At 49.5% G+C, this 16,149-nt stretch overlaps 1 protein-coding gene across 1 annotated transcript in view; it reads left to right on the top strand.

Annotated features, from left to right (window-relative positions):
- Positions 1-16,149, top strand: part of TSR1 (TSR1 ribosome maturation factor) — a 325,627-nt gene that overhangs the window by 43,480 nt on the left and 265,998 nt on the right. Inside the window, exon 3 of the mRNA XM_069615351.1 lies at positions 6,074-6,290. Within this exon, the coding sequence (XP_069471452.1) occupies positions 6,074-6,290 (217 nt within the window). The remainder of the gene's footprint in view (positions 1-6,073; positions 6,291-16,149) is intronic.

Raw genomic sequence — 16,149 nt, 5'->3', positions numbered from 1 at the left:
TCCTTGACGCATAGTTAACGTAGATGGGTATATTTATAGGACACAAGTTGGCTTGGGGAGCCAAATGTAGCTCCTGGGAGCTCCTTGGTGTCAAGCTAACCAGGCTCTCCTGGGCTCTATCCTGGAGCTTAATAACTCCCAGTAGTTTCGAACACTGCAGTGCAGTTTAAGTTCTTGAAAATTCTCAAAATGTTTTGATGTTGTGTGTGAGGCCGAGCGAGCATCACTGATGATCAAAATCCTGTGCCTCTTCTTAAAATAAATCGCATTGCAAGCAATTGTCACTCTCCATCCTTGTAGATCACCTGCTAAAAAGGTTAGCTCCTCGTTTGCCCTTCAAGCAACAGCTTAATTGAACACTCATGCCCCGTATCATTCTATCGATGCTCATCCAGTCCTGTCCTTTTCTTGGCATTCTGGGACTTATTTTGTGCTTCCCATTATAAATCTAGCACTAAATGTCCTGAAACGCATACAGGACAGGAGGAACATCTCCTGCGTGGCATTGGCATCTACCGGCGTGTGTATTTCAAGGCTCTACCTTCATTCTAGCCCATGCTGCCACCCTGTCGTCTACTTGTTTTTATGGCTGCTGGCATCCATATGTCTACCTTTGCATGCTTTCTCTTTTCCACTCTTTCTCCTACCTCCTTACATGCCTACTCTCCTCATTCTTTTACCTTGCCATTTCTTCTCCACCTTTTCATACCATCCTTCTGCGCTCAATTTCCTCCGCCTGCCCATGCCTTCTCTATCCTACTGTCACCATCCTTCCTCACAGTTCCTTCCTCTCCGCCGTCAGTGATGTGTTTCATCAGCCAGGCAAGGGGCACCCATGTCACCCAGTCCTCCTTGGCTGCAGATGTGTGTCTAGTGGGGAATAGGTGATGGGTGTCATGCCAGAAATAAACAGGACACAACTCTGCGGGTGGAGAAAAAACGTTTAATGGCCACGAGAATATCCTAAAAGGTGTAACTTGAGTGAAAAGGGCGAACAAAGCCCAAGAGGAGTGGATTGTCATGATTTATATGAGCGGTGTGTTTGTGCTAGTGGGCTTCCCGGCCCCCCTTTCCACCTATTAATGAACCGTCTTTACTTTATGAATAGATTGAACGTGCAGAGCACAGTACTTGCAATCCATTACAAAAGTAAGTAAGTTATTGTTTGCCCGAGGTGGGTGCGGGGCCATTGTTGTGGTCTTTCTGCTGTGGTGCCACAATGGGAGTTTTGCGGGTAAAGCAGCCGCCAGTTTAAAGAGCTTCTGCCAGCCGGCTGCGCCCCCTAAACTTCAGAAACGTGCAACTTTTCAGTAGAGTGGCATTTATGAGGTAGAGGGTGCTGAATATGCCACCCAGCACTACAGGTTTGCTCTGGGAAGTAACCAAATGGTGTCGATGTTCAGTGATGGGGAGTGTGAAATACTAATTTGCAGATATCCATCCAGCAGAGCTTATTTTGCCACTAAAAGTGGACTGCCTGGCTCGACATGTTGCGGCTGTGCCCGTTTTGAATCTCTGCTGATTAAGGTTGGCATGGTTGCAGACCCTGAGCTTCTATCTGGGGCTACAACTAAAAGACCCAGGGATGTAGCCCCTCCAACCCACTCCAGTGACGCCTCTGACTGTACCTGCTCTGTCTTGCTTCATCCTCGCAAGTCCTGATTGCCTCCTTTACCCATTATCCTGTTCTCTCACCCTCCTTCTTTCCCAGCCCCTCAAATTCTTTCCTTTATCTCTCCTTGTTGCACACTTTTTTTCTCTGTTCTTCCTCTCGTACTATGGATAGTCAGCCTCCCAGTTCTGTTATTTGTCTTGCTTCCCACCCAGTTAGTCTCTTGCCTCTCTGTGGCCATTCTGTCTTCTGGCTCTCTATCACCCTTGCCCTGTTTCTGCTATTTCTCGCCCTCTCTGTGGATGTTCTCTCCACCACTCATTACTTCATTTTTCCTGTTCCATTCTCGTATTTTAGTTTCCCCCCCCCATTCTGCCTATTTTCATGTTCAGTCTAATCTCTTAATGTTATCCACATGATTTGTCTCTTACCTTTTTGTGATTTCTATTCTGCTTCATCTTTCTTCTTTCACACCCCCTTTCAATTCTCCCCTCCATCCTCTCACTCTTCTTCAGTATCCCCTGCTTTCCTATCTTTGCTGCCTCTACTCTCTGCCTTGTGCTCTCTCTGCCTCTTATTCCTTCCTATTGTGTGCATCAGTCGTGTTCTGTGTTCCCTTTACTCTACTCTAGTCTCTCTCCCTCGTGTTCTGTTTTTCAACTACCCTGTCCTATTATCTATCCATCCAATGTTCGTTTCCCTCTTAAGACATCTCAACCTCGTGTTCTGTCCTCTTCTCTCTCCCTTCTTTTCTCGTTCCCTCCTATTCTGTGTCTCCCACTTATTCTCTACCACCGTAGCGTTCCTTCCTCAAATTCTGTCTCTCCCTACTATTCTGACCTATTCCCACTCTTCTTTCTTATTCTGACTCCACCCTCCCTTCTTTAGTCTTCTGCTGCTTCCTCCTAGTCTGTGTGCCCCTCTTGTTATGCCATTCTCTGTTTCTAACTAATACTGTGTCCTCCCTACTATTCCTTCTCTCCCTCACATTATGTGTCTCCTCCTTCTATCCCACTGGTGCATTCTGGATTTTAATTATTTTTCCGGCGTAGACCGCAAGCCTTCCCTTTTCCTCCCTGTTAGACAAAGTTTGTATGCAGTATCCTCTGGGAACACTACAAAAAACTTGACTACAGGTATGGGAAACCCAAACTTTGGTATAAGCTTGTATTACAGTTTTGATAGCGTGTTGAGCAGCCAGGCTTCTCTCAAGGGGTCAATGTGAGCTGTAGGGGAGTTACACAGACTCGCAGTGACAAGTATTCAAATAAACTTGCACTCGAGGTTTCTTGAATAAACAATTATTAATTTATCAGTCGGTTAGAATAAGCCTTCTTCAGAAGGGAGCAATATAATAGTAACACACAAATACACTTCAATACCGTACACTCTTAGTTTCTAAATCAGTAAAGACCCTTTTGGGATGGCCCACAGAAACAACCTACAGGCAGCAGCACCGGGGCGATTATGCCCCCACTTTGGAGAGCCATATTCATGGTTTTCCCCCCTCTCCCCCAATTGTGGGTAAGATTTGTGTTTGGAGGGGAGTTGGTTCCTGGTCTCCTGAATGAAACACTTGTGCCATCACTACAATAACCAGAATCCTTTGAGACTGAAATTGAAAAAAGTAATTGGCAACACCTGAAAAGGAACACAGCTAACACAGCCTCCCTGATGAGAGTTTGAGACTTGAAAGTACTTGGAGGAGTAGAACTAACTATTTTGCTTTGGAACTGTAGCAGTTGGGATTTAACCCTGGTAATTTTTGAACATTGTTGGGACTATTTGCATCTGGGATTCAGCCCTGTTATTATTTTTTTAACTGTGTTGGGATTCAACCCTGTTATTACTTACATCAGGATTAAATGACTTGGAGCCAGAGTGCGCGCCTGACCTATTGCTACACCCTCAAGTGACTTCAATAGCTAGGGTGCTGGGGACATTAATATCTTACTGTTTGCATTTAGAATACTGTTATAAGTTGGTAAAAGGAAAAGATTATTAGAACAAGAGACCACAAATATTCTTAAGCAGGCAAATATTTTTGGATCCCCACAGCATTCAGTATAACAGACTAGGCCAAAGTCAATGGGCAAAAGTCTTATATAGGATGAAGCACTCTGATAGGTAAGTAGAAAAGTCTTTGCACAATGTTTTAGAAGTCTTTGAAGAAAAGAGGAATCAAATGTTGGGCCACAAGCCGTTAGACTTGTGAGTAGTCGAAGATGCAAGCAACTCTACTGCAAGAGTTAAGTTCTCTCAGACCTTGTTACAGTACCTTTTGAATTGAAGATAAAGTGCAGCAGATCTCACTGTTCCTGGTCCTCAGTCGTGGGGACAAGAGGGAGGACTCCTGCACTGCAATGGGACGGGCACCGCTCGCAACCGGCAATCTTCAAATCAGTGGCTGTTCAGTGTTTCAGCTCCTCGTGTCTACCGCAAATAGCAACACCGCGGTTCTTGGCTGTTGAAATGGACTTTCCTTGCTTCTGGGGACCCGCACTCTGTTGAGGGGGCTCAGACTCGGTCAGTCTTGCTTCCTGGGAGTCCAGAGGATCTTCCAATCTGTACTGCCGCCCCGACCCCCAACCACCCTCCTACAACACCGCCCGACCCCTGTGTCCTTGGCTCCCTGGCCTCTGGGAGAGGCCAGAGGTTACAGAGCCAGCCTTTATATCAGCTGTGCGCTGGCAACAACAAAAGTAAACGCAGCATGGAAAGTCGTCACAGTTTGAAGAACACTGTGAGTCTTTGTGTGGTGTGCCTAAAAGGTACCCCATGGTTTCGAGGCTTGTTACCTATGTATGTCCAGAAGATGGCCATGAGAAACCATGTCAAGTTAACCAATTGCATGCCAAGTGATTTTCAACGTTGTCGCTTACCAACTCCTTGGCACAGAGACCCGAGGTGGTGCTCTTGCATTAGTATTGCCGAAGACGTCCCACTGCCAAACTTGGTTTCCTTCTTTGACTGGAATATATGGCAATAGCAACCTGTTGCCTGGGAAGCGTGAGGCAGGGCAGCCACCTTCTGATGAATATTCGTGAAGTACGCCGGGGGTTCGAGGCTTAATCCCCATCCTGTGTGTTTTCACGGAAACGAAAACTGTGATCTTCTATGACTGAGTGGCTGGAAATGTTTGAAAGGGTGTGCATGTTTGTGATTGGAGGCTGGGTGCAAACTCTTCTTCGGGCATTGTACTAAGAAAAGTGACACTGCACATTTTCGCTCACTGGGACGTCACGAGTCCCAAACCACTTGGTGGCAACCTTAACGAGAGGATGATGTGTGGAAGCCCTCCTGTGGCAACCTCTCCAAGATCACTGGAAGGCACTTGCCCTGAGTGGCTAGTCATTAAGAAGCAGTACGGTCACTGGATGAACGCGAGTAACTGGATGAGGCTGCAGCCTATGGTTACCAAAAGCTAGCTTTTCAGGAAAGAAATCTTCATCTAGGTTCTCCCAGGCACTACAAGGAACCCCCCCACCCCTCATACCTGCATTGCCGGCCCACCCACTGAGCCACTACTAGACCTAGTTTGACTGCCAGACCCCACTCTCCAGTGATCTTTGTGACCCAGCTACCTTCTGATAGCTTTAAAACTCAGTTCCTGCCGGTAAACCTTCCATTTCTTCTTTGCTTAACTGGACACTCTTTGGCAGTAGTGACCTTGAACTTCCAAAACTATTGCTAAACCTTTTGACCGCATGTTTGCTTTTCTAGAACTATGAGCATTTGTCTATTGTATTTACATTGCTCCATTGATTCCAATGGGAGAGGTTTATCCCCAACAAAATAACCATGGGATTTGGGGCATCCTATGCATCAGTTTAGGCACCTTTGGTGCGCAGAGTGCCTGGGTGACTGTGAATTCTCCTAGTGACCCTAACTTGGCAGATTCATGTGGAGACTCCACCTATTCTTTCTATAAAGATACTTAACTTTAATGTTGCATTTCCCTTTCTCTTGCAGAGGAAATCAAATAAATGTTTTGAGTAATACATTGTGCGAACATTCCTTTATTGTATTTTATAACTAGTGCACTGACCGTTTAACCACCCCGATTCCTTCCTTATTTAGTTTTGGCTGCACCACCTCGTTTCCCACTCAGAGTCAGGGGAACTTTAGGATAACCCTACTGCTGCCTAGTTGTGGAGTGACGCCTTGTGTCTTGAACACAGGGTCAGGGAGGCAGCATCTTAATAACGGTCCCTTAGTGTTCAACCTTTATAGTGAATAGAGTAAACTTCAGCCGACTTTTTTTAGGGAACCTTGCTGCTTTTGATGGTCCTAGCTTGTATGCCCACTTGAATTCAAACTGACCTCACGTTGGCATTTGATACCATAGAACGTGTTCTCCTTGCTGTGTCAGTCAATGTGTGTCACTCTTGGTGCAAATGCATATTTACCCTCTGACTCGTTTTTGTTTGTTTTTTCTCCCTTTTCCCCCCCCTCCCCCAGGTCTTTATGGAGAAAAGGAATCTTGGCAATAAGGACGGCCCTCCACACCTGGTTGTCATAGTTCCACTGCATGCACGGATTGATGCTCAGGAGGCACTGAAGCTGATCCAAAGTCAGGACTCTGTGGTTGTCCATCAGAGTGAAGAGGTCGGCAGGAGTTTTTCCATGGTATGCCCCCGATTTAAACAACGATGGTCCTTCGTCCTGGCAGACGTGGGTGAGTACATTTTGAATGTGGAAGACAATTGACTGATTTCTAAGGTCAAGCAATGACCAGCATTCCTGAACCATCAATACTAGGGCTAAAATAATTTTCTAACAAATGTTTTGCTTTATATGCAAGATTACTCAGTTCCATGCTGTTTTCCCAAGATTACTCCGTAATCTATCTATAGTTCCTGGTGTCTCTAAGTTTCTTACTTACCTGGAGATTTCCTTGTTTGTTGGAGGAAGTTTGTCATCGTTTAGTAATTAAAGAGGGTTGATTTACACTGAGGAAACCGCATCAGGGCTGGGCCACTGCAATTGTCGCCGACTTAACCCTGCACACGAGGAAAGTGTCCCACTTGAAGCGCAACTGGAGGCCCCCTAATGAACCAAGCTGTCCGTATTGTATTGTCACATCTTTGTACCCAGATTTTTCTCTAATGTGAGTAATGAGATTTCCTTATTAGTAGGTTTCAGATGCTCCAGGAAGAGATTATTTCCTCATATGTTCAAAAAGAAAATGGGTTAGATTATTATCTCAACTTTCTTTGGGTACATTTCCAGAGTACCAAGTATATTTGATCATTTAGCCGAAGTGTGTTCGCACAATGTATGCTTTTTTAAGGCTTAGCAGTACATTGCTTCAAACAGTTTGCATGAGGCACATTTGATATCCATATTAAAAAGGATCGGAGGGTAGATCCGTACCTGGTTGTTTGAGATCCTGTAGGTAACTTGGGTTAACCAGCTTGTAGGCTGCTGTGTTTCGTCCGGGATCACCGTTTAAGCGCCATTACACAGCTACGAACTCCACACCCGCTTCCTTTTTTGCTAACAGTGCCGAGGCACCATGCACACAGATCACTTTCTAGATTCTGGGATCCTATCCTCTCTGGTTCTTCGGCCCTTAGTAGGATGACCTCTTTTCTAGGCCATTGGCATACTCTCTCTTCACCATTGCCAGTGGAACTAGAAAGGTGATTAGTTCAAGGGAAGAATGATCCGCTATATTGGAGCCTGCTGACATCAGCCGCACCCATGTATCCCATGAAGCCGATGCCTGCACACTTTTTGTGGTTACTCTTGAGCAAAGAGGACAACGCATGTCTCCCAATGCCTACCATTTGTCTGACAGTATTATGCTTTCAGGACCCTGCTACACCTTTCCACCCCCAGAAAATAAGGTACCAAAATAGTTCTACCACTTTCTACCAAAGGAGTTGGGTTAACATAGAGGTGAGAAAAGGGACTGTGTCCTTCCAAAGAAAATACTTTAGTTCTGCTCTTCTGCCAGCTGCAGTGTTAGGAATTGTGTTCTTTTTTCAGCTTTCCCTCAATTGACATCATTGGAACCTTCCAACATTTTGCTGTTTGATTCCTGTCCTGACCTTTGAAGTAATGTATTTTTTTTTTTTTTTTGCTTTGCTTTCCTTGCTTAGCTCATCTGTTTTAGGAGCAGTGGTCAGTCCGATAGGCTAACTGTGCTGGGAGACCCTGCCACCCTTAATGAAATTCCTTGCTGCTGTTAGGCTGCACACCACATCACTTTGAAGTGTAGTGAATGTGATATTTCCAAAAACTGAAGGCTCCACAAATGTTTGATTTTCAATGGTTTATCTCGAACACCTGCACCACCTTAATGACAATCCTGTGCCAACCTTCGCCGCGCTGGTAGCAGTGTCCGTTAAAACAGCAGGGGGGGGTCACTCCCCAAACTCCCATCCCCCCCCCTGCCTCCGCATACACTCCTCTTCACCCCCTACCCCAAAAACATACACACAACCACAAGCACACCCACTGTTAAAATGGATTTCTAAAATCAGCACATGGGTGTGGAGGATTATAGGAGGCCACCCTATTTCTGGTAAACCTGGAAGATAACTGAGTTTAGCCAAAACCCAATCAAGGTGAAGTGGAAGAGGAGTCGAGGCTTAGTCTCAGGAAAGGTTTGAGGGTGTTCTAGGGCTACAATGTGTCCACACAGAAAAATACCAATAATTCAAGTTGTCCCGTAAGTATATGAAAATGCAATTATTTGTTAAGCCTTTCTGAACATACTAAGCATATAAAAATCAGTTAAGTAATGTTATCAAAACCCATATAGAACACATATATACATTCACCCTTACACAGAAGATTGCATATGCATTAAACAGCCAGTATTCAACAGGTGAGTAACAAAATGCACAAAAAAACTAAGAAACTAAGTAGTTGGAATAATCACAAACCCAGTTCCCTCTGTGTTATGAAGTCTAGCCACAGGATGTGACCTTTTTGGCACAAGGCCCCGTACAACTTCCAAATATGGTTTCTTCAGGGAAGGTATTTCATAAATAATGTGTAGTGGTGGTGATTTGACAGTTATTGAAAGTAAGGTAGGTATTTACTCCAAGTAAAGCAAGTACCCCACGCTATCCTATCCCCAAGGTAAATCCTACGAAAGGATCCTCAGCCCAGGTTCGAGGATCAAAGGCCAGTCTAGAAGAAATTTAGGGACAAGGGCTCTACTCCCAGTGTTACCTTATGGGAGAAGGGGCTGGGGAGGGTATGAAGGACAAACCTCTATGTTCGCTTATGCCCCTGACTTCTTCCAGGTGACACTGCAGGTCTTCTGGAATTCACTCGGTCTCTAATCTAACGTCCTTGGTTCGGGTTAGGGGTGCCCTGGGGTCATGGGTGCAGAGGTATCTTTTCGTGTCAAGAGCTGGTCACGGTTCATACCAGACTGTTCTAGGAAACTCCTGAAGAAGACCCCCAAATGAAGAAAAGATGCAGACCTGGGCAATGCAGACCCTTCATAAATGCCACCTTACTCTCATAGCAGGGCACACCATCAACACCTTATTCAGTTCCACAGACTTGATCTCCACCCTACCTCTCCATTCTCTCATATGGACCCACCACTTTGCCATCTTCTTCTCTCTTGACCACTTCCTCTCCGTTTCTTCAACCCCACCTCTCCCTCGCTGTACCTCTCTGGAATAAGGACATTATTAAACCCGACCTGGCTGACTTTTTTTTTTTTTTATGCTCCCTCACAGCCCTTACACTCCATGAAAATCCTCGCTCTCCCAACTTTTCAACCAGTGGCTATCCAGTGCCCTCGTCCCGCTCGCACCGACGAGATGAGCCCCCAGAGATCTGGCCCTAATCCCAAATGGTGCACACCATCCCTCGAAGCCCTCAAAACCCACACACATCACCTGGAGTGCACTTGGAGGGCCAACCCCATGCCTCAGAACAGGGCTGCTTATGCCAGACAGACCATGGCCTATTGCATTGGAATTAGGAAAGCAAAAAGATCCTACTATGGAAAACGAATTTCCTACTCCCATAACCCTAGCAGGGAACTCAGAGGATCATTGCAGGATTTAAGACTCCAAGCTGCTCCACCCTCCCTTCCCCCGTCCCCCAAACACTCTGCAATGCCCTTTCTGACCACATTGCTATCGAAAGACACTGCTCCATCACCAAGCTGTCACCATCTATCCCCTTCTCTTCTCATCCTGTCTCTACCCCTCTTCTGCCCACGCGGCCGGTTCTCCTTCACTCCCACTTCTCAGCGTGAATTCCAGAAATTACTATCCACAACCTATGCAGGTAGTGTTGCGCGATCCATAATTAACCATTCGAGGGGATTGGGTCCTCCGACGTATTCCATATCTATGACATGTAATCACCACAGCTGTGCTGCTTCGGAAACTTTTTCCTGCGTCCTGCGTCGATGACGTCGATGCGCCGTCGTCCAGGACCTCCTCCGACGTCATCCGATGTGATAAGTAGGACGCACGACGCCCGTAGCCTCAGTTCTGTTTTTTCCGCGAACGTGTTGCTTCGTGATTCTCGGTTCACGCCTCGACTCTTTAGAGTTCTGTTCTTCTCGGTTCTTCGAACCTGTTCGTTTTGTGAAAATCCTTCGTGTGAAGATGTCTTCGACCCCGCGTTTGGGTTTCAAGAAGTGCGGGGAGTGTGGGTCCAAGATGTCGGTGACGGACTCGCACGACGCCTGCCTCTGGTGCCTCGGGGAGGCCCACGACACGGATGACTGTATCGACGGCCAGTCGCTCACGTCCAAAGCCTTACGCGAACGTAAGAAGAAGTTGTCGGTAGGTCGGGTGTCCAAGCCCAGGAAGTCAAAGTCTGCGGGGCTTTCGACGGATGATTAGAGGGGTGACTCTCCGCGTCATCGTCGGAAGTCTCGTGGGTCTCCTTCTAGGAGTCGGTCTCGCCACTCCTCAGCCTCTTCGAGGCATTCTCGGAAGCGCCGACACGGTCGTCTTCCAGGTCCTCTTCGGAGGACTCTGCCCGGCACGTCGCTTACCCCACCAGCTGTGCGACGCCGGAGGAATGGGCTTCCTTCGGGAAGAAAATGCTGGCGATTCTTGAGTCGCAGGGTACTATGCCGTCCGCGCCCCCGAGTGGGGTCGGTCGTGAGCGGTCGAGAGACACCGCTCGCAAGAGTGGTCGGCACGAGTCACGGGAGAGGTCCCGTTCGGACAAGGAGACTCGTTCTCGACGTACCCGTTCCAGGTCCCGGTCCTCGACGCGTTCGAGACCGCATGCACCTGTGAGGTCTTCGAGGAAGACATCGACGTCTGAGGCGTCAAGGGCGTCGACAGGCTTTCTCGAGGCTCCGGCTCCGAGGAAGTCGTCGAAGCCGTCGACGCTCAGGTCGTCGAGGGACACGCTCGGGGCTCCGGCTTCGAGGGCTGTGTCGACGCCGCCGTTGCTGGAGGCGCTGCATCTGACGTCGACGCCGATTTCCTCGACGCCGATCCTCTCGGCACCGATGCCGGTTCTCTCGACGCCGGCGCCGATTCGCTCGATGCCTTTCGTGTCGGAGGTACCCCGTGGCACGGGAGAACCCCCTAGGAAGGCTCTGGTTAAGAGCAAGCACTCTCGGGTGCCTTAATTTCGCCACCTGGACTATATTTCAGAGGCGGATGAGGATTCTGATGGCCTGGTTCCTAGTCAGGTTCCAGATGAAATTGTCTCGGGCCATAGTCAGTTGGACGATTTGAGACAGTCGCTGCATGATGCCAGTGGACTGAACACCTCTCCGGAGGTGGAGTTTTGTAGGCCTGAGCCTGTCTCTCATTCCAATTCCTCGTACCGGCGCCTTATGGCTAGGGTTTCTGAGTACTTGGGATGGTCTGCTCCCCCAGGGGAGTTTGTGCAGGATGATCTGACGGACATCCTTGATGTTGGTTCCCCAACTGATCCGGTACTGCCGTTCCATATGGCTTTACAGAGAAGGGTGGCGGCGGCTTGGACTGCTCCGGAGAGTCTCCCGGCGGTGGGCAGATCCTTGTCACGAAAATACCGTCCAGCCAGTAGCGACCCCTGCTACTTGACCAGGCACCCTACTCCGGAGAGTTTGGTGATGCAGGCGGCCCCGGCCCCGGCAAAGCAGGCGTCATACCCTACCATCCCTCCTGATAGGGACGACAAACGTTTTGATGGCAGGGCGAAGAAAGTGTTTTCTTCTGGTGGTATGGCGCTTCAGGCGGCCAACTCCATTTGTGCCTTGTCTCGTTTCACACACACTCTGTGGTACTGTGTTGCGTTAGCGGCTGAACATATTCCCGAAGGGGACGAACAGGATGGTTTCCTTGCTATGGTCCAGGATGGTAAGGATGCCATGTGTGAGTCCGTTCAGTCGGGTTTGGACTTAGCTGAATGCGTCAGTGGGTCCATGGCGGCGAGCACCGTGATACGCAGGTTTGCGTGGTTGCGGAAGACGGGGTTTGCTCCTGATGTGCAGTCTCGGCTCCTCAACATGCCCTTTGACGGTGAACACCTTTTTGGCAGCAAGGCTGACGAGAGCCTTGAGAGGTTGCAGACCTCGAAAGCTGCAGCAAAGTCGTTGGGCGCTGCAGTTCGCCAGCCTCCGCCTTTTCGTCCTAGGGGACAGCAGTGGAGGGGTGGTTCCTTTCGCTATTACTCGTCCTTCAGTAAAGCGAGAGGAGCTGGCAGTCAAAGAGGCCAAGGCAGGGGTACCAGAGGTGGACGACAGGGTACCCGTGGTGCCAAGGCCGCTCGGGCAGTTGCCTCTTTGCCCTCAGGAAACGCCGTGGCCTCTCCCACTCAGTCATGAGGCCATGTCCCATGGTTCGCCGGTTGGGGGAAGGCTGGCGCAGCATCTTGTAGAGTGGCAAGCCATTACTTCAGATGTGTGGGTTCTGGAGATCATAACCCACGGCTACGGTCTTCCCTTTCGGCACAGGCCTCGCGACAATCCACCGGGGAACCTCTCTTTGCAGAGTCCGGATCCGCTCCTTGCGCAGGAAATTCAAGCCCTGCTGGAGAAAGGCGCCATAGAACTGGTGCCTGTAGCGGAGAGGAACATGGGATGGTATTCCCCTTATTTTTTGATTTCGAAGAAAGATGGGGGATTGAGACCCATCATGGACTTGCGCGGTTTGAACAAACTCCTCAAAAAGGACAAGTTCAAGATGGTTACTCTCTCTCAAGTCCTCCAGGCCCTTCAGCTTCAGGACTGGTTGGTGTCACTCGACCTCAAGGATGCTTACTTCCATGTGCCGATCCATCCCAAGCACAAGAAGTACCTGAGGTTCGCGGTTGGCGACTCGCACTTTCAGTTTCGGGTCCTGCCGTTCGGATTGATCTCCGCCCCGAGGGTTTTCACCAAGCTCATGGTGGTGGTGGCAGCGCATCTCAGGCAAGGGGGGATTCACGTCTACCCCTACGTGGACGATTGGTTGATCAGGGGGAGCTCTCCCGAGCAAGTCCTGGATCATCTGTCCGTCACCTGCCACTCCCTTCACAGGCTGGGCTTCTCCCTCAATTTAAAGAAGTCCCATTTGACGCCAACACAGCGGCTCCAGTACATCGGAGCAGTGCTCGACACTTCCCTGGGGCAGTGTTTTCCTCCCCAGGTGAGGGCTCTTCACATTCAGCAGATGGTGCACAAGTTTCAGCATGCCCAGACGCTCCCAGTGTTCGAGTTCTTGAGGCTGCTCGGCCTCATGGCATCCTGCATTCTTCTGGTGCCAGAGGCTCGCCTGCGGATGAGATCTTTGCAGTGGGCGCTCAAGACGCAATGGTCTCAGTCCTCCGGCAGGATGTCGGACCCGGTTCAGGTGCCGCCCTCGGTCGCCCGGACCTTCTGTGGTGGGCCGTCAAAGGCAACTTGATGAAGGGGGCTCCTTTTTGGCTTCCCTGGCCGGAGGTGAAGATCGCGACGGATGCATCCCTCACGGGTTGGGGAGCTCATGCCAACGGGCTGACAGTCAGCGGTCGTTGGTCTCCGTCGGAGTCCAGACTCCATATCAATCTGTTGGAGCTGAGGGCCGTCAGGCTAGCCCTGAAGGCTTTTCTGCCGACTGTGCGAGGAAAGAGTGTCCTGATCCTGACGGACAACACAGTGGCCATGCACTACCTCAACAAAAAGGGGGGGGCAGGGTCACTTCCTCTGTGCAGGGAGGCGATGCAGCTCGAGTTCTGGGCCATCCAGCAGGAAGTTTCGATCTCGGCAGTTCATCTGGCCGGAGACGAAAACGTGACGGGGGACGCTCTGAGCAGGCAGAGCACGATCTCACACAAGTGGGAGTTGGCTCAGGAGATTCTCCTGGAGATCTTCGCCCTTTGGGGGACCCCTCAAGTGGATCTCTTCGCCTCCAGTGTCAACCGGAAGTGCGAAAGGTTTTTCTCGCGGGAATTTCCTCCAAAAGGAGCCTTGGGAGACGCGTTCGTGGTGGAGTGGTCGTTCCCGCTGCTGTACGCGTTTCCTCCAGTCCCCGTCATCCCGCAAGTGCTGCGGAGGTTACGGAAGTTCGGTTCCCGGATGATCCTCATTGCTCCGGCGTGGGCTCGGAGGACGTGGTACCCGGACCTTCTCGACTTGTCCATCTGCCCTCCGCGTCGTCTTCCCTACCGAGACGATCTGCTCTCACGGGAGGGGGGTCAGGTTCTCCATCCAGAGGTCAGATCCCTCAACCTTCACGCTTGGCTTCTGAAAAGTTGAGGTATATGGATTGGGACCTCCCTGAAGACGTGATGGAGGTGTTGCTTTCGGCCCGAAGGCCAGCAACAAAGTCTCTGTACCATTGCCGTTGGCGTAAGTTCTGCGACTGGTGCCGAGTTCAGAATGTGGATCCTTTTGCATGTGACATCCCCATGGTTCTGTCCTTTTTACTTTCTTTGGCCCACAGGGGCTTGCAAGTGGGTACCATTAAAGGTTACCTGGCGGCGCACTCCATCTTTAAGCGCTCGTCTGAAGAGTGTTCTTACTTTAAAATCCCTTTAATTTCACAGTTTCTGAAAGGGCTCACTAATGTGTTCCCTCCGTCACCTTTCCTGGTGCCCGGTTGGGATTTAAACCTTGTTCTTAAGTTTCTTATGGGTGCTCTGTTTGAGCCTTTACATTCTTGCCCTTTGAGGCTGTTAACTCTGAAAACTGTGTTTTTAGTTGCGGTTACTTCCGCTCGCAGAGTGAGTGAGTTACAGGCACTTTCAGTTAAGCCACCCTTCACTGTATTTCACAAGGACAGGGTTGTCCTTAGAGTTCGTCCTTCTTTTCTTCCGAAGGTAGTGATGGAATTTCATTTGGCCCAGAAGGTTGTTCTTCCGGCATTCTATCCTCCTCCGCATCCTGGTAAGGAAGAGGAGAGGCTCCATAGGCTTGATCCTAGGAGAGCTTTAAGCTTTTATGTTTCACGCATGTCCCGGGTCAGAGTGGACGATCAACTCTTTATTGGTTACGCTGGAAAGCGTTTAGGGCAAGCTGTGACGAAACAGACTTTGTCTCGCTGGATTATTTTGGCCATCTCGGAGTGCTACCGCTTGGCGGGTAAGGACCCACCGGCTGGCTTGCGGGCCCATTCTACCAGGGGTATGGCTGCATCTACTGCCCTGCAGAGGGGTGTTCCTATTCGCAACATCTGTGATGCAGCCACCTGGGCTTCAGTACATACATTTGTACGTCACTATTCCCTTGATTCCATCTGAGCACAGGATCTGGCCTTTGGCAAGGCGGTCCTTTGCTCTGCTATTTGATTGGCTATTCTAAATTTTGATTCTAAATTCTTTCCCTCCTCCTTGCTCTGGTACTGCTTTGGGAGTCTGTCATAGATATGGAATACGTCGGAGGACCCAATCCCCTCGAAGAACAAGTTACTTTCTTACCTGGTAACGTTCTTTCGATGGGATGGTCCGACGACGTATTCCATATCGCTCCCGCCCTGCCTTCCCCGCTGCAGAATTTATTTTGCGATTGCAGCTTACGTTCCGGAAGGCTTTGTGTCTGACTGGCAGTTGACTAATGTCACACGTTCTGGGGGAAAAAACTACAACTGAGGCTACGTGCGTCCTACTTATCACATCGGATGACGTCGGACGTCGGAGGAGGTCCTCGACGACGGCGCATCGACGCAGGACGCAGACGCCGAAAAAAGTTTCCGAAGCAGCACAGCTGTGGTGATTACATGTCATAGATATGAAATACGTCGTCGGACCATCCCATCGAAAGAACGTTACCAGGTAAGAAAGTAACTTGTTCTTCTCTGACTTCAGGCATCTTTCCTGAGGCTTTCAAAACCTCCCATGTATAGCCCCAAAAAAACACCCTTGACCCTTCCTTCCGACTATCGGCCTATCTCCAGCAGCTGCTTCATTGCGAAACTTAGCCTGCAAAGCATAAATGCAGTTATCCCTCTACACAGAATCCAACTGTTTTCCTGACCCTGCCCAATATGGATTAAGACCCAACCGAAGAACCAAATCCTCCCTTCTCTCCATTTGGGATGACTTAAAAAGAACAGCAGACTCGGAAGGCTGTGCAGCCCTTATCCCGCTGGATCTCTCTGCTGCCTTCGACACTATCAACCATGCCACCCTCGTGGACAGAA

Source organism: Ambystoma mexicanum, chromosome 9 (assembly GCF_040938575.1).
Source record: "Ambystoma mexicanum isolate Mex_15411 chromosome 9, UKY_AmexF1_1, whole genome shotgun sequence".
Taxonomy (NCBI): Eukaryota; Metazoa; Chordata; class Amphibia; order Caudata; family Ambystomatidae; genus Ambystoma; species Ambystoma mexicanum.
Note: the sequence above shows the minus strand (reverse complement) of the source record. Positions and strands in the feature narration are given on the sequence as shown.